Source organism: Narcine bancroftii, chromosome 1 (assembly GCF_036971445.1).
Source record: "Narcine bancroftii isolate sNarBan1 chromosome 1, sNarBan1.hap1, whole genome shotgun sequence".
Lineage (NCBI taxonomy): Eukaryota > Metazoa > Chordata > Chondrichthyes > Torpediniformes > Narcinidae > Narcine > Narcine bancroftii.
Window position 1 is genome coordinate 96,472,595 of NC_091469.1, and position 26,269 is coordinate 96,498,863.

Genomic DNA, 26,269 nt, shown 5'->3' on the forward strand with positions numbered 1-26,269 from the left:
AACATCTATTTCCTCTCGGTCATAGACGAATATTCCCGTTTTCCCTTCACCTTCCCTTGACACAGGCTCCGTTGTCAAGGCACTGGCACAGATCTTAATTGTGTTCAAATACCCGGCATTCATCCACAGTTACTGGGGGTCCAGCTTCATGAGTGAGGAGCTGCACCTGTACCTGGTGATGCAAGGCATCGCATCTAGATGCATGACTAGCTACAAGCCAGGGGCAACAGGAATGTTGAAAGTAAGAACGGGATGATCTGGAAAGCAGTCCTCCTAATCCTGAGGTTGAAAGGATGGTCCATCAACTATTGGTAAGAGGCCCTACCCAAGGCACTCTACGATATACGGTCACGCTTGTGCACAACTACCAATCAGACTCCTCACAAACGCCTTTTCTCCTTTCCTAGAAAATTGGCAACTGGCGTCTCCCTGCCAGCATGGCTGATGTCTCCAGGACCAGTGCTCCTCCGCAAACACAGGAAGACCCACAAATCTGACCCCACTGGTTGAGCAGGTGCACATCCTCCATGCAAACCAAAATTATGCCTACGTCAGGTACCCCAATAGATGTGAGGACACCATCTTGATCAGAGATATGGCACCAGCAGGGGCCCAGCCTCCCAATCCTGAGCACCCCTGGCTATCCAGGATCCCCCAAGACCTCACACCCTCTCTCCACCTCTCCAGGAGGCCCCATTCCCCGTGAGCCCACTCCACACCTACACCTCCACACAGGTAGACACCTGCACTCTGCCAGACCAGACCCAGCTGACCATCTGGCATCCATGCCCCTACCGACCATTGAGATGTCCTGTGATGGTTCCAGAGGCATAGATGACTGCAGGACCACCTGAATTTCCAGATACTACTTGGTACCAGGAACACCACACCCTCTCCTCCCCTCCCACCCCACCAAGGACTCATTTTAAGAAGGGGGTGAACGTGGTGATACAACCATTACACTGGCTGCACTCCTACCAGCCTACTGTACCTGCAGGTAGGCAACCTGGGAGGCTGGCCCCAACTGCCTGCTGACAATCGCAGGCCCGTATAAAGACTCGAGTCGGCCCCTTTTGGAGCAGTCAGACACGTGGACCCAGGAATGTACTGAGACCTGGTATGTACAAGTTTAAGTTTGAACAGTCTGTGGACTGTGCATCAGAATTAATCATGCAACCTTGCCTAAGGTTAAGTGAAGGGACATGTGACGTGCCATCTCAAGTCTTGGTGCCTGCTCTGATGCAGATTTCACTGTTCCTCCCAATCCCTCTGGCCAGATTGGAGTCAAACAGGAAAATTTACAGATACTGGAGCCGAGTGCATCATACAGAAGCGTTGCAGAAACTCAGCAAGTCACAACATTTATCTCCTAATGTCCATCAAAAAGATTGTCTCATTTAATTGTGTGAGAGAATGAGAATTGTGTTTTCACACATTGGCTAGTACATTACCCCTACTGCAATATTGATGATGTTCAGCCCTTATCTCCACAGATTCGTGATGCAGGCTTTGCATCCATCTCAATTGTTTTTGAACCAGTCTCTGAATTCTGAGGCCTTGCCCCCAGAACACTTGAGTGGAACCAAATCCATGAGGATTTATAAAGAGCTCTTGATAGATGTCATTGTGTAAATTTTTTTTTTAAAAAGACATGAAAGTATGAACAACACACTGAGATATTACTAATAATAAAAACATCAAAATAAAATGAACAATTCAAACAAAATCTGAGTTTATCTCATTTTTTCCGAATCTTCAAGTTAGAACTCCCCCCTCAAATGAATAAATACCAATCTTAAATTTAAATTTAGACATACAGGATCTTTTGGGCCACGATCCCGTTCTGCATAATTACACCCAATTAACCTACAAACCCCATACATTTTGAAGGGTGGGATGAAACCAGAGCACCCAGAGGAACCCCACTCTGACCTGGGGAGAATCCACACACACAACTTACAGACAGCGCTGGATTCAAACCCCAGTTGCTGGGCTGTAACAGCATTCTGCTAACTGCTACGCTAACCGTGCTGATCTGACGGCAAATTTGGCTGTAGAGGTAAATCTCAAGGGAAATGATGGGGACCTCCAGATGGATAAAACTGCTCTCTGGCTCCCCATGAAAGCTAGGTCCATCTTTAAGGAGCAAAGTGTTTTCTTTAATTTTCAGGCTTATTGATACCATGGTTAATATTTGGAGCCAACTTAACAAGTGACCTACTTTGGACACATAACACCTCCTCAGTTGTCAGGAAGGCGTAACAGAGCCTGCACTTCATGAGAAGACAGAAGCAGTCAAGGCTGCCAGCCATCATGTCACTTTCTAAAGGAGGCCCATAGAGAGCATATTGGCCATCTACATCACAGTGTGGTACTGTTGCTGCAGAGAAATGGATTGGAGTTCAATCCAGACCATAAGAGCGGCAGAGAGGACTACTGGATCCTCCCCCCCCCACCCCATCCACATGATCTACTGTGATCCTTGTCTGAAGAGGGCACGTAAAGTCATTGAGGATCCCTTCCATCTTGCACACAGCATTTTTCAGCTCCCCCCATTGGGAAAGAGATACAGGAGAGCCAGCTCCACCAGCTTCCACCCATGGACAGTCAGAATGCTGGACGACCAAAGGAACTGCTCTGAAATTCTCAAATTTTTGAAGCAATATTAATTTGTATATATGAATACTGCATATGTCTGTATGCGGGTTATGTCTGGTTGTGTGACTGCGTGTTTTGCAACGAAGACCAGAGAACGCTGTTTTGTTGCAATGAGATGACAATAAATTTGACTCAATTAAGTTCGAGTCTTCATCATTGGATCAAGGAGGTGCAGAGCCAGGTTAGTCTGGAATTTGACTGATCATCAGTGACCAGTGAATGGATTTTTTTAATATATCATACACTGTAAATAAATCTAAGTATTTCATGTCACTGAACAATCACATCAAATGTGATGAAAACTTGTTACTTTTATAAAACAGTGGCTTGATTGAAGCTTTCTATGGCAAGATTGAAATAGAAGTTTGCAATTACACTGGAGAGAGTGCAGAGTAGATCAGTATAGAAGAACATAAGAATGGGGGCAGAAGTACATCATCTGTTCCATCAATCAATAAGAATGCGGGTATTAATTGGTGTCTAAGCCAGGCAGAGTGAGCTGCCCCAATTACTATTGCCCAGTAGCACTCACATCTACTGTGAAGAAATTCTTTGTGAGGTTGGTCATGGCCAGAATTAACACGACCATTGCAATTCACCTACCAGTAAAATCATTCCACCACAGACACAATATCACTGGCTCTCCTCTCAGCTCTGGATCACCTTGAAAACAGCAACTTGTATATATGTGTATAAAATGGTTGTTCTTCATCTATTACAGCTCAGCTTTCAACACCATTATTCCCTCAGTGCTGGACAAAGTTCCAAACCCTGAGCCTTTGCACCCACCTCTGTAAATGGATCCTTGACTTCATCAGAAGACCACAGTCAATAAGAATTGTAAATAACATCTCAACACAGGTACACCTCAAGGATGTGTGCTTAGTTCACTGCTCTACTCACTCTACACCCAAGTCTGTGTGGCTTGGCAGAATTCAAATACAATCTACAAATTTGTTATGACAGTTGTTGGCAGCGTCATAGATGGTAATGAAGAAGTGTACAGGAGGGAGATTGATCATCTTATTGAGTGGTGTCACAAGCTTCTACTCAATATTAGCAAAACCAAAGGGATGATTGTGGACTTCAGGAGAAATATCAAGAGAACATGAACCAATCCTCATCAAGGGGTCAGTAGTGGAGAATATCAAGAACTTCAAATTCCTGGGTGTCAATATCTCAGAGGGTCTGTCCTGGAGCTTCCATGTCGATGCAATCATGAAGAAGGTGCGCCAGTAGCTGTACTTTGTGAGGTGTTTGAGCAGATTTGGTACATCACCGAAAACTCTCCTAAGCTTCTACAGGTGTACCGCACAGAGCAATTTGGCTGGTTGCTTCAATGTCTGGTACAGAGGTGTCAACGTTTAGCACAAGAAAACATCACTGGAGCGTTGGGAACTTGGCCTGCGACATTGCAGGCACCAGACTTCACTCCATCGAGGAATCTACAAGAGGGCGTGTCTTAAGAAAGTAGCCTCAATCCTCAAGGAGCCCCCCACCACCCAGGCCATACCCTCTTCACTCTGTTACCATCAAGAAAAAGCTACAGGAGCCTTTAGATGAGAATTCAGTGGCACAGGCCCAGCTTATTCCCTTCTGCCATCAGATTTCTGAACGAACAATGAACGAACAGCCTTTCTTGCACTATTTTTATTTATTTTTGTAAGGGGATTTTTAAAAATGTTTACACTGTGATGCTGCCGCAAAATGAATTTGATGATATATTCATGACAATAAATTATGCTTCTAAAATCCTGATTCTGATTTGGCTGTGGACTCAGCCCCACTTATCTACCCGTTCCCTGTAACCATTTATTTCCCTATATTCAGAAATCTATGTCTGAAATACCTTCAATGAAGAGCGCCTCTACTATTTAATAAAGCAAAGGATTCCATAGGTTCACTACACTCTAAGAAGCAGTCCTTCCTCATCTCAGTCTTAAATCCACTCCCCTGAATCTTGAGGCTATGCACCCTAGTTCTAATCTCAACCACCAGTGGAAACAACCTCCACCTTATCTATTCCTTTCATAATTTTCATGTTTCTCAACGTCAATGAGTATGGTCCCAGCTACTTAATCTCTCCTCATGAACTAACCCCCTAATTTCTGGAATCAACCTGGTGAACCTCCTCTGCACTGCTTCCAAAGCCACAATATCCTTTGTCAATTAAGGTAGGTAAGTCTCCTGGTCCTGATGGGATTTTCCAAGAACCTTAAGGGAGGTCAGGGAGGAAATAGCAGAGGCTCTGAAGGTAATTTTTCAATGGTCACTGGAGGAGGGTGCAGTGCCGTGGGATTGGCGGGTTGCAAATGTGGTTCCATTGTTTAAAAGGGGCGCAAGGTGTAGGCCAAGCAATTATTGACCAGTAATTTTGACATGGGTGGTGGGGAAACTAATGGAAGGAATTCTTAGGGATAATATGTATAAATATCTGGAAAGGCAGGGATTGATCAGGGACACCCAACATGTGTTTGTGAGGGGAAAGTCGTGTTTGATGAATAACCATATAACCATATAACCACTTACAGCACAGAACAGGCCAGTTCGGCCCTACTACTCCATGCCATAACAAATCCCCACCCTCCTAGTCCCATTGACCAGCACCCGGTCCATACCCCTCCAGTCCTCTCCTCTCCATGTAACTATCCAGTCTATCCTTAAATGTAACCAATGATCCTGCCTCAACTACATCAGCCGGAAGCTCATTCCACATCCCTACCACCCTTTGCGTAAAGAAATTTCCCCTCATGATCCCCTTATAATTCTCCCCCTTCAACCTTAAACCATGTCCTCTAGTTTGAATCTCCCCCACTCTTAATTGAAAAAGCCTATCCACATTTACTCTGTCTGTCCCTTTTAAAATCTTAAACACCTCTATCAAGTCTCCCCTCAATCATCTACGCTCCAGAGAAAAAAGCCCTAGTCTGCACAACCTTTCCCTGTAACTTAAACCTTGAAATTCTGTCAACATTCTCGTGAACCTTCTCTGCACTCTCTCTATTTTGTTTATATCTTTCCTATAATTTGGTGACCAAAACTGTACACAGTACTCCAAATTTGGCCTCACCAATGCCTTGTACAATTTCATCATAACCTCCCTACTCTTGAATTCAATACTCCGATTTATGAAGGCCAACATTCCAAATGCCTTCTTCACCACACCATCTACCTGAGTATCAGCCTTGAGGGTACTATTTACCATCACTCCTAAATCCCTTTGTTGCTCTGCACATCTCAATAGCCTACCATTTAATGCATATGAGCTATTTAGATTTGCCTTTCCAAAATGAAAAACCTCACACTTATCTGTATTAAATTCCATCAGTCATTTCTCAGCCCACACCTCCAGCCTTCCTAAATCACCTTTTAATCTACGGCAATCTTCCTCACTGTCCACAACACCACCAATCTTTGTATCATCCACAAACTTGGTTACCCAACTCTCCACCCCTACTTCCAGATCGTTAATATATATAACAAAAAATAGTGGACCCAGGACCGATCCCTGAGGAACTCCACTAGTCACCGGCCTCCAATTGGACAAACAATTTTCTACCACTACTCTCTGACACCTCTCATCCAACCATTTCTGAATCCATTTCACTACCTCCTTATTTATACCTAATGCCTCCACCTTTTTTCCTAACCTCTTGTGGGGAACTTTGTCAAAAGCTTTACTAAAGTCTAAATAGACAACATCCACAGCTTTCCCTTCATCAACCTTTCTTGTAACCCCCTCGAAAAACTCAATCAGATTTGTCAAGCATGATCTACCCCTGACAAAACCATGCTGATTACTCTCTATCAATCCCTGTACCTCCAAATATTTGTAAATACCTTCCCTCAGAACACTTTCCATCAACCTGCCCACCACAGACGTCAGACTCACGGGCCTATAATTCCCAGGTTTACATTTGGACCTTTTCTTAAACAGTGGAACCACATGCACCACCTTCCAATCCTTTGGCACTACCCCCGTGGCCAGTGACATCCTAAATATCTCTGTTAATGGCCCCACTATCTGTCCACAAGCCTCCCTGAGTGTCCTTGGGAATATTTTGTCTGGTCCCGGAGATTTATCCACCTTTATCTTTTTCAACACAGCCATCACTACCTCCTCGGTTATCCTTATATGCTTCATGACCTCCCCACTATTTTTCTTTACTTCAACTGGTTCAATATTTTTTTCCCTAGTGAATACCGAGGCAAAGAAATCATTCAAAATTTCCCTCTAAAACTAACCGAAAACTAACAGTTATGATCACTAGACCCAAGTTGTTCTCCAACATTAATGTCCCATACCTGACCTAGCTCGTTCCCTAACAGGAGATCCAGTATTACACCGTCCTCGTCTTGTTGAGTGTTTTGAAGAGGTAACCAGAAAGGTTGATGAAAGTAGAACAGTTGATGTGGTCTATTTGGATTTTAGTAAGGCTTTTGATAAGGTTCCACATGAAAGGTTAGTGAGAAAGGTTCAGTCTCTAGGGATAGAGATAGTCAGATGGGTTCAACGGTGGCTGAAAGATAGGCATCAGAGAGTCATGGTGGATAACCGTCTGTCAGGATGGAGGCCAGTGACAAACGGTGTACCTCAGGGATCAGTGTTGGGTCCTTTGTTGTTCGTCATTTATATTAACGATTTGGATGATGGGGTGGAACAATACCAAAATAGGGGGAGTTTTGAATAGTGATGTGGGTTTTCATGGACTACAGAAGGATTTGGACAGTCTGGAACGGTGGGCTGAAATGTGGCAGATGGAGTTTAATGTAGATAAGTGTGAGGTACTTCATTTTGGGAGGAATAACCAAAATAGATTGTATGCAGTGAAGGGGAGGGCATTGAGGAATGCAGAGGAACAGAAGGATCTTGAAATAACGGTTCAGAATTCCTTGAAAGTGGATTCCCATGTAGATAGGGTAGTGAAGAAGGCTTTTGTATCCTGGCCTTTATAAATCATAGCATAGAGTATAGGAGCTGGGTGGGTGGTGATGTTGAGACTGCTTAAGGCATTGGTGAAGCCAGGTTTGGAGTATTGTGTGCAGTTTTGGTCTCCAAATGAAATAAGGTTGAGAGGGTGCAAAGACGGTTTATGAAAATGTTGCCTGGATTGCAGTATTTTGAATACGGAGAAAGACTGAGTAGACTGGGACTTTATTCCTTGGAGTGTAGAAGGTTGAGAAGGGATTTGATAGATGTATTTAAAATTATGAAGGGAATAGATAGATGTGAATAGGCTCTTTCCTGAGGATAGGGTAGATTGGTACAAGGGGTCATAAGTTAAGGGTTGGGGGAAAAACTTTAGGAGTAATATAAGAGGATGCTTCTTCACTCAGAGAGTGGTGGCTGAGAGGAATGATCTACCGAAAGAGGTAGTTGCAGCAGGGTCAATTCTGTCATTTAAGAGGAGGCTAGATGAGTACATGAATGTGAGGGGGTTAGAGGGTTATGGACAAGGGAGTGGATAGTTGGAACTAGTGGAGTTCCACATAGATCAGGGTGGACTAGAAGGGCCGATATGGCCTGTTTCCATACTGTAAATTGTTATATGGTTATAAGGAGACCAGAACTGTAACCAATACTCCAGGAAATTCTTCAGGAGTTTAGAGCAGATGGATAACATTGGCACAATATACAATTTCTCCAATTTAATTAGCACCCTTGTGCTTAGGAAGATCTAGGATAGTGAATCCCAAAGTGGGCACCTTTGCTTTGATCCAAGGGGGTGGTGAGAAAAAAGATGCTCTGAATCTTCAGTCTTGTTATTATTCACTTTGCTGCAAAGTTTAATGAAGAAGCCAGTGCAGTAATTTTCTGGCCAGAATTGGGGTGGCAGTAGTGAGCAAAATAAATGGCGACAAGGCATTCTCACAAGAGCTCGTCTCGGTGGCCATCATGTTATATTAGTGTTACTAACCCCTATCTCAGCACTGCCACCCCCCCTCTCAATGCCGCTACCACCCCCCGCGCCGCCACTAAACCCCCCGCCTCAGCACCACCACTAAACCCCCTCTCAGCACAGCCACCACTCCACTCAGCGCCACCACCAGCCCCTCTCAGTGCTGCAAATAACCCCCTTTCAGCGCCGCCACCACCCCCTCTCAGCGCCACCACCACCCCCTCTCAACTATGCTTCCACAGCCCCCCCACAGTGCTGCCACTAACCCGATGAGCTCTTCCACCACCCTCCTTCAGCGCCACCACTAACCTCCTCTAGTGCCACCACTACCCCCCTCAGTGCCACCACTAACCTCCCACCCTGCATTGTGCCGCCACTATCCCCCCACCCCGGTCAACACCACCACTAACCCTCCCACGTTGCTCAGTGATGCCACTATCCCCCTCAATGCCTCCAGTAAACCCCCCTCCCATGCTCTGTTGTATGGGGGGAGGGTGCTCGGTGTGTGGCCTGGAGGCCAATTAGGATTGGCAGCATGAAAATGTTTGGGAACCACTGATCTAGGATATTCGTCAAAATTATATTATTCTTAGAGCATAGGAAGTGGCTGTGCACTCAATCAAGTCGATGCCAGTTCTCAGATCAATGCTATCCCCCTTTTTTACTGTCATCCATTCCTTGTCAAATGTCCATCAATGCTTCCCAAATCTCCTACCACCCAACTGTATCATCAAACACCCAATTGTTACTTATGGTGGTCAATTAGCCTGCCAACCTGCATATCTTTGGAGTGTGGGGTGAAACAGAAGGATTACACAGTCACAGGGAAAACGTGAGCACGCCACATAGGCTGCATTGAAGGTTTGCAACAAACCCTGGTGTCTGTAATTGGAAGGCCGAAGGACGATCTGCTTCGTCGCTGTGGTTTGGAGCTTTGGTGACTCGAGTATTACATTTAACTTTTGTGGTAGACACATTGCAAGGCATCCTTAGTATAGGTCTGATAAACTTTCCTACAATTTGCAAGAGACTGGCGATGATCTGGTGTGACATCAACTGATAGGTGAGAAATATGTTGGGCAGGAGATTACAGAATGTGGCAGTAGACTCTCCTACTTTCACTGCAGGTTCATAGGTGGGAATACCATCTGCCACTGTCTATCTCACTTTGCTTGTGGAAAGATATGCTATTCCTTGATATTTTGTATGGAATTGGGGGAAAAGTTAATCAATAAAGCTCTTGGAGATATTGGATAGGATTAATAGGGTGAGCAGCTACTTCTGAATAATAAAATATATTCTTTGTCCATGTAGATCTATCAAATTGAAAAGCCAAAAGCTCTACAGAAGAGTTTTATACAACAAAACAAATATTTATTTAGCCAGCAGGATGTTCTGTCATAGGCCTGAATGAAAACTCTTACAACAATGTTGGGTGCTTCTAACCCATAAACAAGACACTCAGAAATGTGCAGATATGACACCATTTAACATGCCCACTTCTCTCGCAAACAAGCACCTCAAATATTCCATTGACACACAAATTAACCTCTGCTGAAAGCTGAGCTCAACACAGGCCAGATGCAACTTTTTTGCAAAAATATACATGAATGTTGCAAACTCAATGTCTTGGAAAGGTGCCAAGACTTGGGGGGGGGAAAAAAAATCAATGGAAGCCTTTTAAAAATAAGGTCTTGAAAAGTGGTGATCTTTAGGTCAGGAGATTTTTCTGGGGATTTTGTAATTGGTGTTGAAGGGTTAAGAGGGAGGCCAAAGTTTTGAATGGGCGTTTGTTCAGACTAGCAATGAAGCTCCAGACCATTAAGATGACTATTAATACCATTGAATTGCTTATGTACTAATCCTATTTTACAGTATCTTATGATAGCCACTGCAACAGACTTGTATCATTTATACCTCCTGCTACATTGGAATGGAGTGGGACAAACCAGCCCTCTTTAAAAACCTACTGAAACTAACTGTTACGTAGCTAGTTAGTGTGGTAAGTTCACCATTTTGGGTGTGTCAGACATTAAGAAAATAATCGGGAACAAATGAGCGAGAATTTTTGATTTCATTTTTTTTTTCTTGGCAAGTGTGAAACCCACTGCAGGAAAGTGACCTTGAAGGCTTTCTGTTATTTGGAGTGTTGACTTTGAACATTCCCCTGCTTTTCCCAGCTCTACTTAATGACATTACTGTGTGAATATCCCGGTTGACAATACCACTAAATAATGTAATTGTCCAACACAATTGTTGGAAATGCAGCAGCCAACTTTGCCGCAGTAAGCTGCAAATTAAGAGCAGCATCACATTCATGGTCTGTCCCTCAGGATAACCCGGTCCAAGATTCATCAATACCTGCGGAAAATACATATGCTGAATTAAATGATTATGCTTCTCTCGATTTTTCAAAAGGAATCTCAATCTCTGTTCTCCTCACCGTGCAGTTTTTAGTTTTGCACAATCCATACAACCCATTGTGTCTCATACCTTGTTTGAGCTAAGCTTCTTAGGATAATTTCTCGGAAAAAAGTGCAGCGTTCTAAAAATTGTGATCACCAGTATTTAAGTGTGTTGGGTCAAAGATGGGATTAAAATGTTTCAAGGCACAATGCATGGACATAATTCAAGCAGTTTACATTTAACAGTGTTCACATCAATTGATGAATTCTTCAATGAAGTGAAAATTAAAATTCAGAACAAATCCAAAATGAAGACAAATATGACATATTTAAATCTTGTTATTTTCATTCTCCATTTAAATACAAGGTCAGAATTAACAAGGCTGATTAAAAAAAAATTCTAACAATCTTCAAATTACTTCCCTTACCTTTCATTTTTATTGCCCTGATTAATATGAAGATGTGCCAAAAGACATAAAAAATATCAACAAAGCTGCCACCATGGCCCAAAACCTTCATCATAATTCCAAAGCTCTAACTGAGCAGAAGAAATGACTTTGAAAACAAATGAATAAACTGTTCTGTGGAAATACGAAGATTAATTACCCTTCCTTCTCTGTTCACTTTACTGAGTAGGTACACAGCTTGAGTTTAATGTCCAGTTGGATACTCAACCAGGTCAACAGGCAAACACCTCAGCTCACTTTATCTCAGCCTTCAATTCAGTTGAAGTGCCAACTACAATGTTACTTTGACATTATGGACACTATTGGAAATACATTTCAATTGCAAGGTGAAAAATATACAGAGATGAGACATTCCATTTCAGATGTGAGTTATATCTCAATGCTTCCTATTTAGAATCTTTATAATAATCTGCTGCTTCAACACCACCCATTCACCTCTAATTACATCAGGGTCAAGGTTGCATTGGGTTGCTCATACTTACTTTAAATAGAGCACCTTCAAGAGAAGCTGTGACAATAAGCTTAAGTTTGGATGTTGTGAGTGCTGCAGCTTAGCGTAAACACTCAAGAGTGCAAACATCAGGCACATTTCAGATTGAATAGAATGCATTTGTTCAAAGGAAAAACTATCAACTCGTCAAATGGTTCCTTACATTTAAGTCTTGGCTCAGAATGTGCTTTGGCATTGCCCACCAGTATTCGGCTGCAGTGCTTCTTGATTCCACCTTGCTTCCAATTCAGCTGCCAAGGGTGGGTTTAAATTCAGATGTAATAAATAGGTGAAAGATTTTAAGAAAGTTAGATGAATTTTGCATGTTATTTACTTTGTGCTTAAATCTGGCAAGTACTTGTATGGGATGCAATAAACAACTCTATGCTAGTTCAGATACAAAGTCAAGAATAAATAACCAAAATTAAAAATAAAGGGGTTGAAGTTTGACCTTGGTCATAAACCCAATAGCTTTGAACATCAGAATCAAAGCCCAATGCTTGCAATCTATTCCAGCCTGTTTAACACATGTTCAAGGATGAATTTATCCCTTATAAGTGTTTTTACAGCCCATACTAGAGACAGTAAGCCAAAACCATCCTGGGAACATGGTACCTGACCCTGTGTAGTTCTCTGTATTCTACAGAACTGAACAGGGCAGTTGGAATTGAATTTTTTCATCCCACATTCAAATAAGCCAAATGGTCATTATAATATTGAATAGATCACTCAAGTCCAAATAAGGCAATTTGTCTTTAAAGTGATGCTAACATATGAATGTCCACCCCTTACCCTGTGAATGTCCACCTCTTACAATGGGGTAATGACCTGGAGGAGTGACCGTGCTTCCTAAAGAGGATAGGTCAATGCAGTGCACGGATACAGTCTTGACCATAACAATGAGTTTGCCTTGGTTTCATCAATGAAGATGTGGGTGGGCCTTAAAAGCAACAATGAATAATCATAATGGATTTAGTCAGAAGACAAGAATATGTTGCTGTAAGAATATAGTTTTTAAAAATAGAATCTCATTTTCATTCTTAGGATTCTGCCCAAGCAATAATAATCCAAAAAATCCTGATGTGTCCAATTCTGGAGTTGAACGTCCTAATCAGCTTGTCTAACATGAGCTAACCACCCGCTGCACTCTGTCCGAAAAGCAATGGTGGTGGTTACTTTAAATTAAAGTGTTTATGTTAAACAGGGTAGCATTAAAAACCTTTCAGTTAGTTGGTGGGGTAGGGGGCAGTCAGGAGAAGGAGTGTAGTGGAATCCCAACCCCCCCCCTCTCATTTTTAATCTCTGCAGTTCAGAAGCCAAGGATGCACTGACTAAATTCATGCACGTGTTGCTTTGGCAAGGGTCATATATCTGAGTGTTTACCATACTTTTGTATTTGAAAATAAAGATTCTAAATGCTTTGCTCATCATTTCTGCATTGCTCTTTAAATTTTTGAAAATATTCAAGTGCACAACAGACAGGTATTATACACCATATTAACAGTACATTAAAATAAAACAACTCTGCATTAAATAAAATCTAACAGACTCATGTTTATTGGAGAAAGACTTCGCCAACACTTTCTTAGGAAAAAAGGCATGGGTAACAAAAGCACACATGCCAACTGATCTGCATTCCCTGCTGATCGGTGGATTTAATGTCTTCATCTGAAGTGGTTTAGCTCAAAGGAATAATCGTTCATAGATTCAGTCACCTCCATTCCTTATTCCCAGCACTGCCTTTGATAGTGCTGGGATGATGCACAGTTCTTAGATCGCCGTGTACAAGGTCTTCAGAGATGGACTTCTTTGGGGAGGGTGGGGGAAGGAACATCACCCTCTCAGCACAAAGTGTCCGTGTTGAATGAAAGCTGAGCCTAACAAAGAGAAAAGCAGAGGACAGAAATCAAGAACCAGGCATTAAAACTACACTTCCTAGCAAAATGAATCAATGGGAGGAAAGGTTCAGGTGATCCATCAAATCTACCCCACACTATGTTCTCATGGTACACACAAGAGGCATGCATTCATCCTACATCATCCATGCCTGATCCAAGCAGAAATCTCAGCCCTCCTTTCCATATTTCCTTGTTCCCACACAATGTATTCTCTTTCACCTGTCCATCAAATCCAGCTTAAATATTTTGGTGCCTACCAAGACTAAGAGGTCATTTATAGAAGCCAATTCACCCATCCCCATGTAGGAAACAAGAATATCCAAAGGAAATGAAAGATCCTGTCTTGGATCAATGTTTCTACAAGCTTTCCTATCAGAGGTTAAACTGACTGATCTGGCGTTACTGGGTTTATCATTGCTCCCATTTTGTTTGAACAAAGAAATAACAAGTGTTACTTTCTGGAACCAAAGAGCATTGAAGGATTATGGCCAGTAACCCCTGCAATTCTCTTCACTCAGAAGGCAAAGCAACAGGACCTGCTGTGAACAACAGAATCTTCTGATAGCAACGTGATCCGCTGTTAGCAGTGGGATCGGCTGTGACCAAAGGGACCTTCTGTTAGTAGTGGGACCTGCTGTTTGCAACCAAACCATAAGACACATAGGAGCAGAAACAGGCTACTCAGCCAATCAAGTCTGCCTGTCATTCAATCATGAGCTGAACTATTTTCCTACTGAGTCCCACTGCCCAACCTTCTCCCTATAACCTTTGATGACATGACTAAACAAGAGCCTGTCAATTTCTCAATCAATCTCAGCAGGGACCTTCTGTTAGCAGTGGGATCTGGTGTTAACAGTGGGACCTGCTATTAGCAATGGTACCTGCTGTTACCAGTGGGATCTGGTGTTAACAGTGGGACCTGGTGTTAGCAGTGGGACCTGCTGTTAAAGTGATATCATTGCTGGATCAGAGGTAGAGAGGGTGAGCAAATTTAAGTTCTTGAGAGTCACTATCTTGGAGGATCTTTACTGGACCAAACACATTAATAACGTCATGAAGAAAGTACGTCAGCGCCTCCACTTCCTCAGGAGTTTGCAGAGGTCTGGTATGACATCAGAAACCCTGGCAAATTTCTACAGAGGTTTGATGGAAAGTATGGTTTGGTATGGGGACAGCAATACCCCTGAGCGTAAAGCCCTCCAAAAGGTGGTGGACACAGCCAGGAGATAACAGGCAAAATCCTCCCCACCATCGAGAACATCTACAGGGAATGCTGCTGTCGGAGAGCAGCAACAAATGTCAAGGTTCCAAATCACCAAGCACACACTTTGTTCTCATTACTACCATCAGGAAAGAGGTATAGTTGCCTTAAGACTCGCGCCATCAGGTTCAGGGACAACGGCTACCCCTCCACCATCAGACTCCTCAACTGCAAACTCAATCAGGAGTCAGTCTTATGTGCATTTTATTGATTTTTTTTTTCTCTCTGTATTCCACAGTTTATTTACATTTTTTAAACTTATTTACATGTGCATGTTGAATCACTTTGTTTTTGCACTTCCAATAAGTAGTATTTCTGCCTCACCCACAGGAAAAATAATTTCAGGGTTGCATGTGACGTCAAGTATGTACTCTTGACAATAATTCTGAAAATCCGAAGCAAATTTTTAACATCTGTTCATTTATAGGAAGTGAAAATTGCAGGCTCTATCAGTATTTATTGTCCAACTCTAATTGATCCTGATCTGTGATGAGAGGAGGAGTCATTGGGTGGGTTTGAATTCACATATAAACTAGACAAATGGGCAGGCTTGCTCTCGAGAATGTCATTTGTGTCCAAGAAAGGTTTGTGAAACAATGCTGTAGTTTCATAACTAGCCAACCTAGCATTTTCCTTTACCAGAATTCAAATTAACCCAATAGCTTGAATTGAAATTCTCTAGCTGCTGAGGCAGGATTCCAAGATATATTTCTGTATTGAAGGTCCAAATCACTAGCTGGTCATTCACAAATTATAAATTAACTGCGACTTCATCCCAGAAAGGAAAGAATGTGGATCCATGGCACTGCTTTACCAGTGCTCTGGGGATATTATTTTTCCCAGAATAGATCACATTCACAATCACTTCCAGGTTTCAATGCACCAAGTGAGGAATTCCAACTGCACATCCTTTGTCAGCCATCCTCATGACCTTAACCCTATTTTCATTGATATAGAACCATATCACATTACAGCACAGGAACAGGCCTCTTCGGCCCTTCTAGACTGTGCCAAACCATTTTTTTTTGCCTAGTCTCACTGACCTGCACCCAATCCATAGTCCTCCATACCTCTCCCATCCATGTATCTATCCAAATTCTTATTAAATGTTAAAATTTAGCCCACATTCACCACTTCAGCTATCAACTCATTCCACCCTCCCACTATTGTCTGTAAGAAAGATATCCCTCACGTTCCACCTAACCTTTCCCCTTTCACTCTTGACCCATGTCCTCTGGTTTGTATCTCACCTACCCTGAGTGGAAAAATACCTATCTACATTTACTCCATCTATCCCCCTCATAATTTTAAATACTTCTATCAAATCTCCCCTCATTCTTCTATGCTCAAGGAAATAAAGTCCTAACCTGTTTAACCTTTTCCTGTAACTCAGTTCCTGAAGTCCGGGCAACACCCTAGTAAATCTTCTCTGCACTCTTTCTATCTTATTGATATCTTTCCTGTAGGTAGGTGACCGAAACTGCACAATAGTTCAAATTTGGTCTCACCATTGTTTTAAATAACTTTAACATAATACCCCAACTCCTGTACTCAGTGCTTTGATTTATGAAGGCCAATATGCCAAAAGATCTCTTTACAACCCTATCCACCTGTGATGTCACTTACAGTGAATTATGTATCTGTATTCCCAGATCCCTCTGTTCTATCAAACTCCTCAGTGCCCTACCATTTATTGTGTATGTCCTTTCTTTGTTTGTCCTTCCAAAATGCAGCACCTCACACTTGTCTGCATTAAATTCCATCTGCTAGTTTTCAGCCCATTTTTCCATCTGGTCCAGATGCCTCTGCAAGCTTTGAAAAACCTTCATCGCTGTGCACAACACCTCCTGTCTTAGTGTCATGTGCAAACTTGCTTATCCAATTTACACATTATCATCCAGATCATTGATATAAATGACAAACAATAATGGTCTCAGCACTGATCCCTGAGGCACACCACTAGTCACAGACCTCCAATCTGAGAAGCAATCATCCACACTACTATTTGGCTTCTCTCATCCAGCCATTGTTGAATCCAGTTCATTATTTCACCATGAATGCCCAGCATCTGAACCTTCTTGACTAATCTCCTATGTGGGACCTTGTCAAAGGCCTTACTAAAGACCATGTAGACAACATCCACAGCCTTCATCAACTCTCCTGGTAATCTCCTTGAAAAACTCTATAAGATTGGTTGAACATGACCTACCATGTACAAATTGCATGTTGACTATCCCTAATCGATCCATGGCTATTGAAAAATAATTGTACATCCGATCTCTTAGAACACCTTCCAATAATTTAACTACTACTAATGACAGGCTCACGGGCCTATAATTTCCAGGGTTACTTTTGACATAATGTTATTTCATTCGTTACATGCTGGAATAATACGTCTGGGATTATACTCACTAGAATTCAGAAGAATGAGAGGAGATCTGATATAAAAATATAAAATTATGAAAGGGATGGATAAGATAGAGGGATGAAAATTGTTTTCACTTGTAGGTGAGACCAGAACTAGGGGACACAGACTCAAGATTCAGAGGAGTAGATTTAAGATGGAGATGAGGAAAAACTGTTTTTCCCAGAGAGTAGTAAATCTGTGGAATTCTCTGTCCAGGAAAATAATTGAGGCGACTTCATTAAACATATTTAAAGTTCAGTTAGATATATTTTTAAATAAAAAAGGAATGAAGGAATATGGGGAAAAGGTGGAGTTGAGTCAATGATCAGATCAGCCATGATCTTATTGAATGGTGGAGCAGGCTCGATGGGACGGATGGCCGACTCCTGCTCCTATTCCTTGTGATAACATGGTCTTAGCCTGCACTGTTGTTAAATGGGAAATCTGTTCAAGAAGGAAACTTTCTACCAACATCCTCAGCACACCCTCCCTTCTACATTACTTGACCTTCTGACCCCCTCCCTCTACAGATGATGTATCGAGAGGATCCTATGCAACTGCAACACCACCTGGTTTGGAAGCTGTACCACCTCAGAACTCAAGATCCTGAAGAGGATAGTGAAGTCAGCGGAAAAGATCAATGGAGCTCTTCCTACCACAAAGGACATTCACAACACACGATGCAGGCGAAGGATTCCACACACCCCTCAAGTAAACTGCTCTTCCCTCTGCCATCTGGTAGAAGGTACTGCAGCACTCAGGCCCATACATCCAGATTTGGCATCAGTGGACAACTAATGTATAAGTCTTAATATTTTAATGTGTTTAACTTCTATTCTAACTTATATTTATGTAAATATGCTCCGTTGTTCTGGAGAAATGCTATCTCATCTTTACCGTGCGAGCAAGGAATGAACGATAAATAAAGGTGACTTGATGCTGTGTTCTTGCTGCTACCATCAGAAAAGAGGTACAGGTTCAGGAACAGCATCTACCTCTCAACCATTAGACTCCTCAACAACCATCTCAATCAGAGACTCTTGCATTTTATTGATTTTTCTCTGCAGTCAGTTTGTTTACATTTATTTATTTGTTTACAACAATAAGTGGTGATTCTGTCTCGCCTGCAGGGGAAAAAAATCTCAGTGTTGTTTATGATGTATGTATATACTCTGACAATAATCTGAACTTGTAATCTTAGTTCCATTGCTACAGTGCCAGTCCTTTGAGAGCCCCTTCACCATGGATAGAGAGGGTGCTCTCCATGTTCCTTTCCCCTTCATCACAATGCCTGAATACTCCATCCACTCTGATTTCCACTGATTTTTCCAACACGTTCTTAGGGAAATGGGCTATGAGAACATTCAGTATTGGTCTATGGTTCCTATGGAAGGAAACCCTGATGGACATCTTTGCCTGACTATGGATGCTTGAGAGAACTTTACTGGAGTACTTACACGCTCCTCCTCAAAGCTGATTAGCCCTTCGTCGTCACTCTCTAATTCTTCGGGTTCATCAATGGTCAGAGCTTGTAGTTCTGTTGGGGTGCCCCTTGGCCGCAGAAGGCTAAGAATGCGCTTGACGGGTGAGTGCATGCTCCCAGTGCTGACTGTTTCCTGCTGCTCCAGGTTGTCACTCTGCTTCTTTGCAAAGTTTACAAATACCTGCAACAATGAGAAGAGACAGAGGGGCCCTCAACAACATCAACAAACATTCCCAGAGGTGCATCTTGCAGATGCCATCTGCTGCAGAAACTGTAGCTTACAGGGAATAGAGTCATGGAATTATACAGGATGAAAACAAGTCCACAGAGATAGTCAGGGCCCCTGGACCAAAGAGATAGTCCAATGGGTAAGGATAAAGGAATGGAAGAGTGATCATGTTGCTGGAGGTTCCAAAGAGTCAGCTGGAATTGGCAGATCAGATGCAGGAGTATCAGGGTTCTAGTAGTGGTGGATTGCAACTCTTCCAATGTTGACTGAGATTTCCTTACTACAATCGGGTGAAATTTGTTGAGTGTGTCCAAGAAAGATTTTTTTCGAGACATTATGCAACAAGCGCTACTGAGGACAGGGTCGTTCTCTGGGTGCGGAAAGATTGATTTGATTAACATGCAACAGGACCTGGTGAAAGTATTTTGGGACCAGATGCTTGAGGGTTAAACAGCAGCTGAGAAGTGGGTGAGTTTAGAACATAAATGTATCGAGGGCACTGAAAAACTGCTTGAGTCGCTTTTTTGTTACCTAAATTAATCAGAATTATTTATTGCCTGCTGTCAACTAATTTTTAAATATTATTTTAAAATGGTTAATTTATGACAATTATTAAAGCTTACATGCATAGTTGAACAAAACATCAAAGAATTTCTAGGTACAGATGGGAACTTACTACATTATTTTGAATGGTAAATTTTAAAGAATGCCATTTTACTTATTTAATATACAGCTCGCCAGAAGGCCCTTCCAGCCCATGAAGCATTTGCTGCCCAATTAACCTATGAACCTTTTACATTTTACATGTAAAAAACATTTTACATTTTTGGAGGATGGGAAGACACCCAGAGAAAACACACAGGGAGAACGTACATACACTTTAGACAGCAACGGATTCGAACTGACATCGCTGGTGCTGTAACAGTGTTGGAGTAACCATTACACTACTCTGCTGCCCATTTGCTATTGCTTAAAGCATGTGCCAACAATGCCCACAAAAGAGTTGGTGCCAGGGTTTTTTTGTGTTCTTTTTGCGGTCTAATTTCTTCATTCTTGTACCATGAATATTGCGGACTTATTTCGGAGAATGTTAAATGCGCGACTGGTTATGGTGAAATTATCATTGCCCTTCTTATGCTTCACGGGTTACTCACATTGTCCAGTGTCGTTTGACTGACAGAATAATCTTCTATTCCCAGCACATCAACGACTTGTTCCATCTTACTGAAAACATGAGCCAGTGAGATGTTTTCTGACTTCAGCTGGTATTGAACTTTTGTATGGTGTTTCTCCTAGAATGAAATAGAATTGAATTGTTTATTGTCATGTACTGAAATGCATTAACAATCTTTCTGTTTCTTGCTATCCAGGCAAGTCAACCTATCCTTCAATATGACAGGTAGGGAAAAATAAAACAGAAGTGCAGAGTATAGATTTAGAGCAGTAGTTCTCAACCTTTTTCTTTCCACTCATACCCCTTTAAGTATGCCCCATGGAATAGGTGCTCAGTGATTAGTAAGGGATTGCTTAAGGTGGTATGTGGGTGGGAAGAAAAAGTTTGAAAACCACTGTTTTAATTTCACTCAATTGACTCATTATGTGCACAGTTTCATAACTCTAAAGGAAATTGGCCAATGACAATTTTCTTCTCAAGCAAAATATTTCAGTAATAATTGGGTCTAGAGCAGGGATTCCCAACCTTCCCTTCCTACTCACATCCCACCTTAAGCAATCCCTTACTAATCACAGAGCACCGATGGCATAGGGATTACTTAAAGTGTTATGTGAGTGGAAAGAAAAAGGTTGAGAACCACTGGTTTAAAGAGAAAAAAAATCAATTAAAACAGTGTAAGGGCAGAATCATTTCATTAAAGTAAAAAATACAGGAGTACTGGAGGAAATCAGCTGGTCTCGCAGCATCCAAAGGGGGTAAAAAATATATTACTGGCGTACTTCAACGTAGAAGCAAAGAACAGGAAGGCATCAGAAAAAAACTGAAGAATGGCAAGGGAAGGTGTTATTTGGAGATGGTAAGAGGAAAGGGAAGAAATTATTTTGGCTCTGTGAAAGGAGACAGAGGGAAAAGAGAAGAGAGAGAGAGCACACTAGGGAAAAGGCAGCAGAGGGAAAAAAGATGGGGGGAGTGAGCATCATTTCATTAACAAGGCCCTTCAACTCTCTGATAATGGCAGGAAAGATACAGTCCTTGAATCTGATGGGCCATGTTTTCAAACTTGTGGATCTTCTGCCCGATAGAATGAGGGAGGAGATAGTGTAACCAGGGAGGGGTGGGACTTTTATTGTGCTGGCTGCTTTCCCAGGGTGGTGGGAAGTGCAGAAGGAGTTGTTGGAGGGGAGGTTGGTCCACATGATAGTCTGAGAAACTCTCTGTAATTCCTTGTGACCTTGGGCAGAGCAGTTCCTGTACCAAGCTGTGACACATCTAAAAAACCGGCACATTCCAGAATTGCAATACTCTGATAGGAACTTTACCAAATTGTCTTGACTGTAGCAGTGCAATAAATGGGAACAATTCACCACAAATAAATGTGGTTTTGTTCCTCCCTGGGACACATTCATCTTTCATTCCCTTGACTTCCTATTTTACATTCCAGTGATAATTGTGCTTCCATTCTACATTGTAATGATAACAATTTCTAGTCTATATTATTAGTGAATATTAAGGAACTCATGGCACTCGCGTGAACCAGCATCCTGGCTAATTCTGATCCTTAACCAACATCAATGACAGCGGCACGGTTAGCGAGTCGGTTAGCGCAATGCTGTTACAGTGCCAGAGACTGGTATTCAAATCAGGTGCTATCATTAAGGAGTTTGTACATTCCCCCAAGTCTGCATGGGTTTCCTCTGGGTGCTCTGGTTTCCTCCCATCGTTCAAATCATACAGGGGTTGTAGGTCAATTGAGTGTAATTAGGCAACTCGGGCTTGTGGGCAAAAGAGCCTATTATCATGCTGTATGTCTAACTTTAAATGTGGCTGCTCATTTTTCTACTAAAGTATTTTGTTGGCCAGGAAGTTTGAATCTTGTGGAAGGTGCTATGTTAAATGCAAATTTTTCTCAACTGCACACACAGTGGAGATGGAAGGTGACCACTTTTCCTGATTACAAAATAAGGCATCTGTATCATAAATGACCATTGAGCAATGCAAAATTGATCAATGATCCTAAAGAAAGATTCCTCCATCATTTCTGCTAGCTGCAGCTAGACCCCATCACCAGGCATGTCAACCCCACCCCATCACTTCACCAAGAGAATGCTTCCTCAATGTCACCCTTGCTGATTCCTCGTCCTCCCCTGCCTCTCCATGACCCCTGATACATTCCCCTGCAGCTCTTGCTCTCACACCTCCTCCCTCACCTTCATCCAGAGACTCAAGTAGCCCTCCCAGGTGAGGGAAAGATTCACGTGCCCCTCCTCCCACCTCATCAACTACATTCTGTGCTCGTGGTGTGACCTCCTCTACATTGGTGAGACCAAGTGTAGACTTGGGGGCCGTTTTGCACTCTATCCTCAATAATCATCCTGAACTTCCTGTTTCATGCCATTCCAACACCCCCTCCCTTCCCACTCCCTGTTCCATTCCCACTCTAATCTGTCCTTCATTGCCAGAATGAGACCCACTGCAAACTAACTGAACAGCACCTTATATATTGCCTGGGCAATCTACTGTCTAATGAGTCAAAGTTTAAAGATTCCTTTATTGTCATGTAATAAAACAGGAGTAAAATAGTTTTAGTCTGCTGTAGGGGAGACAGATTTGCATCAGCTGAATGTCTGAGGATTCGCCTCCAGAGCTCCCGCAGTCATACAGACTCCATTCTAAACCATCAGCAACCCTAGCTCCAGATCCAAACTTATGACATGATCAAAACGCCTTTGGTGTTCTCGGCATGGTCTTGACTCCTGGTCTTGTTAACTGGTACCTCCTTCAGCCAATCTCGAGCCAGAAGTGCGAGTCCAGTGACTGCAGTCGCCAGCAACCTTGAGTCACCAACAGGCCACCGCCTGTGTGTACTGCAGCCTCAGAGCCTTTTGTTGGCCTGCTGCTGTGGTCACTGTCTCATAGGGTTGTCTCCTCTGCTTCTCCTTTTCACCCTGAGGAGGCACACTGTGTCTCCACTCCCTGCAGACCCGCATTAGTGGCAGGGCTACTGTTGCAGCAGTTCCATACAGACTTTAAACAACCTGTTAAAGCTCCTTTTCATCTCCCTATTCTCATCTCTCTCATTTTATCCTGCCTACATTTCTCTGGATTCTACCCACTCCTCCACTTTTCTTAGTGTTTACCCTTTCCTTACAGCTGATCTCCAACAGGTCTCTTTATACCATGACTACCACCTTCACATCAGATTCTAATACTGGCAGCCTCAATCTCTACCTATCATCCTGATCAAACCCTGTGCAATTTATCTTCCATCTTGCCACTCTCCCCCACCTGCCCATCAATCAGCTCTGACCATTATTATTCATCCATCCCTAGTTCACCAATCCCCACAGTCCCCTGCCTAAGTATCCCATCCTGTCCATATTACACCAGCTATCCCCTTTCAGTACTCTCGGATTGATTAAGGGTTCTGGCCTGAAATATGGACAATTATTTTTCCTTCACTGACGTAGCTTGACCTGCTGGGTTTCTCCAGCAGATGGTTTGTTGATGCAGAGTTCGGCATTTGCAGGTCCTCCTGGTCTTAATGATAGCTGTTAAAAACGTTGAAAGGCATGCTTCTAATTGTTATGACCAAGATGATATAGAGGCCAACTACAACCGTGAATATGTCAACAACCCAACTGACTTGGCATCTCAAATCAGTTCACAGGAGAGATATCATTCAAAATATGTCAAGTCAGAGGAGCACAGTCTTGATCAAAGATAAAGGTTTTAAGGACTGTCTGTAGAGACAGAGAGATCAGTCATGTTGCAGCTGTGTAAAACTTTGGAAAGGCTGCGCTTGGAGTGGTGTGTGCAATTCTGGTTGCTCCATTACAGAGAGAATGTGGAGGCTTTGGAAAGGATTGAGAGGTGATTTTCCAGGATGCTGCAAGAATTAGAGGGTATGAGATATTGGCAGCTCAGAGGAGATCTGGTAGAAGATAATGAGATTATGAGAGGCATAGATAATCACAATCTTTTCCCCAGAGTAATAATGTCAAGAGACCATGTACTTCAAGTGTAGAAACTGTGTCACAGAGCGAAATGAAGAATGAGAAAATGATCAGATATAGTTGAGTCGAAGTTTAGTAAAAGTCGTTTACTCAAACAGTCACACGCAGCTTTTAAAATACCCGCATGATCCAAATGACATAATCGCATTGCAATGTCATGATGTCACTTAGAACCTCCCAAGCTGGTTTGATTAAGCCTCCAGTGAGCCGCTAATTGCACCCCCCCCCCAACCCCACTCCTAGAACAGGCGATAGGAGGCTAAACCTCTGGTGCCATTACTGTCCACTGTCGTCTGCGGCTTCACATTGGGGGTTGTGGCAAGGGCCAATCAAGGTCAAGATGAATGGGCTTTCGTCAGTCGATCATAAATGTCTCTGGATGCCCCCTAATTTCCAGTACAAAGAAGGGGCCCTCCTAAGGCCTCTATGCACAAACACAAACTCACAATCCCGGAGTTCCTTTGGGATGAAGGGTGTCATTATTCCATGCCTTGACGTGGGAACTGGGGCAATCTCGGTGACACCTCCTGTCCATGTGCTGTGGGCACAAACTCCCCAGGTACAATGAGCAAGGCTCCATAAACTAACTCGGCCGATGAGGAATAAGATGCCGTTCTTATTCCCAGAAGGATCCAGGACAGCTCATCTGCCCAATCAGGTCCCAGCAGTCGCAACAAAACATCCCAGAATGTGGAGGTAAACTGTGGGCCTCTGTCGGAGGTGATGTGTGTGGGTAGGCCAAAGCAAGATACCCAGACAGAAATAAAAGCTCTGGCACATGAATCAGTCGATGAGTCTGTCATTGGAACACCTCTAGCCACCAAGTGAATCTGCTGATGACCGTTCACAAGTACCTAGACCCTTGTGACACCGGAAGCAGGCCGACAGAGTCGACGTTCACATGGTCGAATCTGTGCTGTGGTGGCTGGAAAGGCTGAAGCGGCTCCTTCATGTGTCTTTGCACTTTTGCAGATTGGCAGTCTGTTCACGTCTTCGCCCAGTATGTGACCTGCATTTTGAGTTCATGCCATACAAGCTTGTCAGGTATCAGGCAGACTATCACTCGACTGGAGAGGTGGGACAGTCCATGAATGGCAACGAAAATACAACATCTCCACGCATCAGGGATGATAGAGCGAGGCTGATCTGTGGAAATGTTGCACAGGAGAGTGGTACCTTGCGCCCCAAAGGCTACATCCTCGAGTTGCAGGCTCGTGACAGCAGTTCTATAGGCCGGGAGTTTGTCATCCTGGTGTTGACCTTTGGCGAGCGCCATGTAGTCTACACCCGGAAAGAGGGCACATACTGCTTGAACAGAGGAACAGGACAGGGCATCAGGCATCACACTACTATTACCGGAGATATGTTTAATCCTGGTTGAAAACTCGGATACATAAGGTTGGTGGTGTTACTGGCGGGCTGATCAGGGATCTGATGCCTTCGCGAAGGTGAGCATTAGTGGTTTGTGGTCAGTAAGAACCGTGAAGTCCCTGCCTTCCAAAAAATAGTGGAAATGTCTGACTGCTAGGTACAGTGCCAGCAGTTCCCTATTGAATGCGCTGTATTTCGTTTCCGGAGCATGGGAGTGCCTACTAAAAAACACAAGAGGCTTCCATTGTCCATTGGGTGTACTGTTCCAAGTCCCCGCCTACTGCTGCATCAGACATGTCTATTGTCAAGGTGGTTGGTGCATCCATTTGTGGATGGATCAGCAATGTGCCTTTGCTAAAGTGTCTTTGGTCGGCTGGAATGCTACCATCGTCTCCTTTGTCCACTCGAGTTCTTTGGCACTGCTGGACATGAGGTCAAAGAGGGATTTCATAACATGAGCTGCAGAGGGTAGAAAGTGACGATAGAAATTGACTATCCCTACAAATTCTTGGA

The 26,269-nt window shown here is 43.0% G+C and overlaps 1 protein-coding gene across 4 annotated transcripts in view; it reads right to left on the bottom strand.

Moving 5' to 3' along the window:
• Positions 1 to 9,910: 9,910 nt before the first annotated feature.
• abca2 (ATP-binding cassette, sub-family A (ABC1), member 2) overlaps positions 9,911 to 26,269 on the bottom strand; it is a 478,875-nt gene continuing 462,516 nt past the window's right edge. For all 4 annotated transcript variants that reach the window (XM_069932956.1, XM_069932974.1, XM_069932964.1 and 1 more), the window contains 3 exons: positions 20,353 to 20,490; positions 18,944 to 19,150; positions 9,911 to 13,797 (listed from right to left, as the gene is read on the bottom strand). In XM_069932956.1, the coding sequence (XP_069789057.1) occupies positions 13,762 to 13,797; positions 18,944 to 19,150; positions 20,353 to 20,490 (381 nt within the window). In that variant the 3' untranslated portion in view covers positions 9,911 to 13,761. The remainder of the gene's footprint in view (positions 13,798 to 18,943; positions 19,151 to 20,352; positions 20,491 to 26,269) is intronic.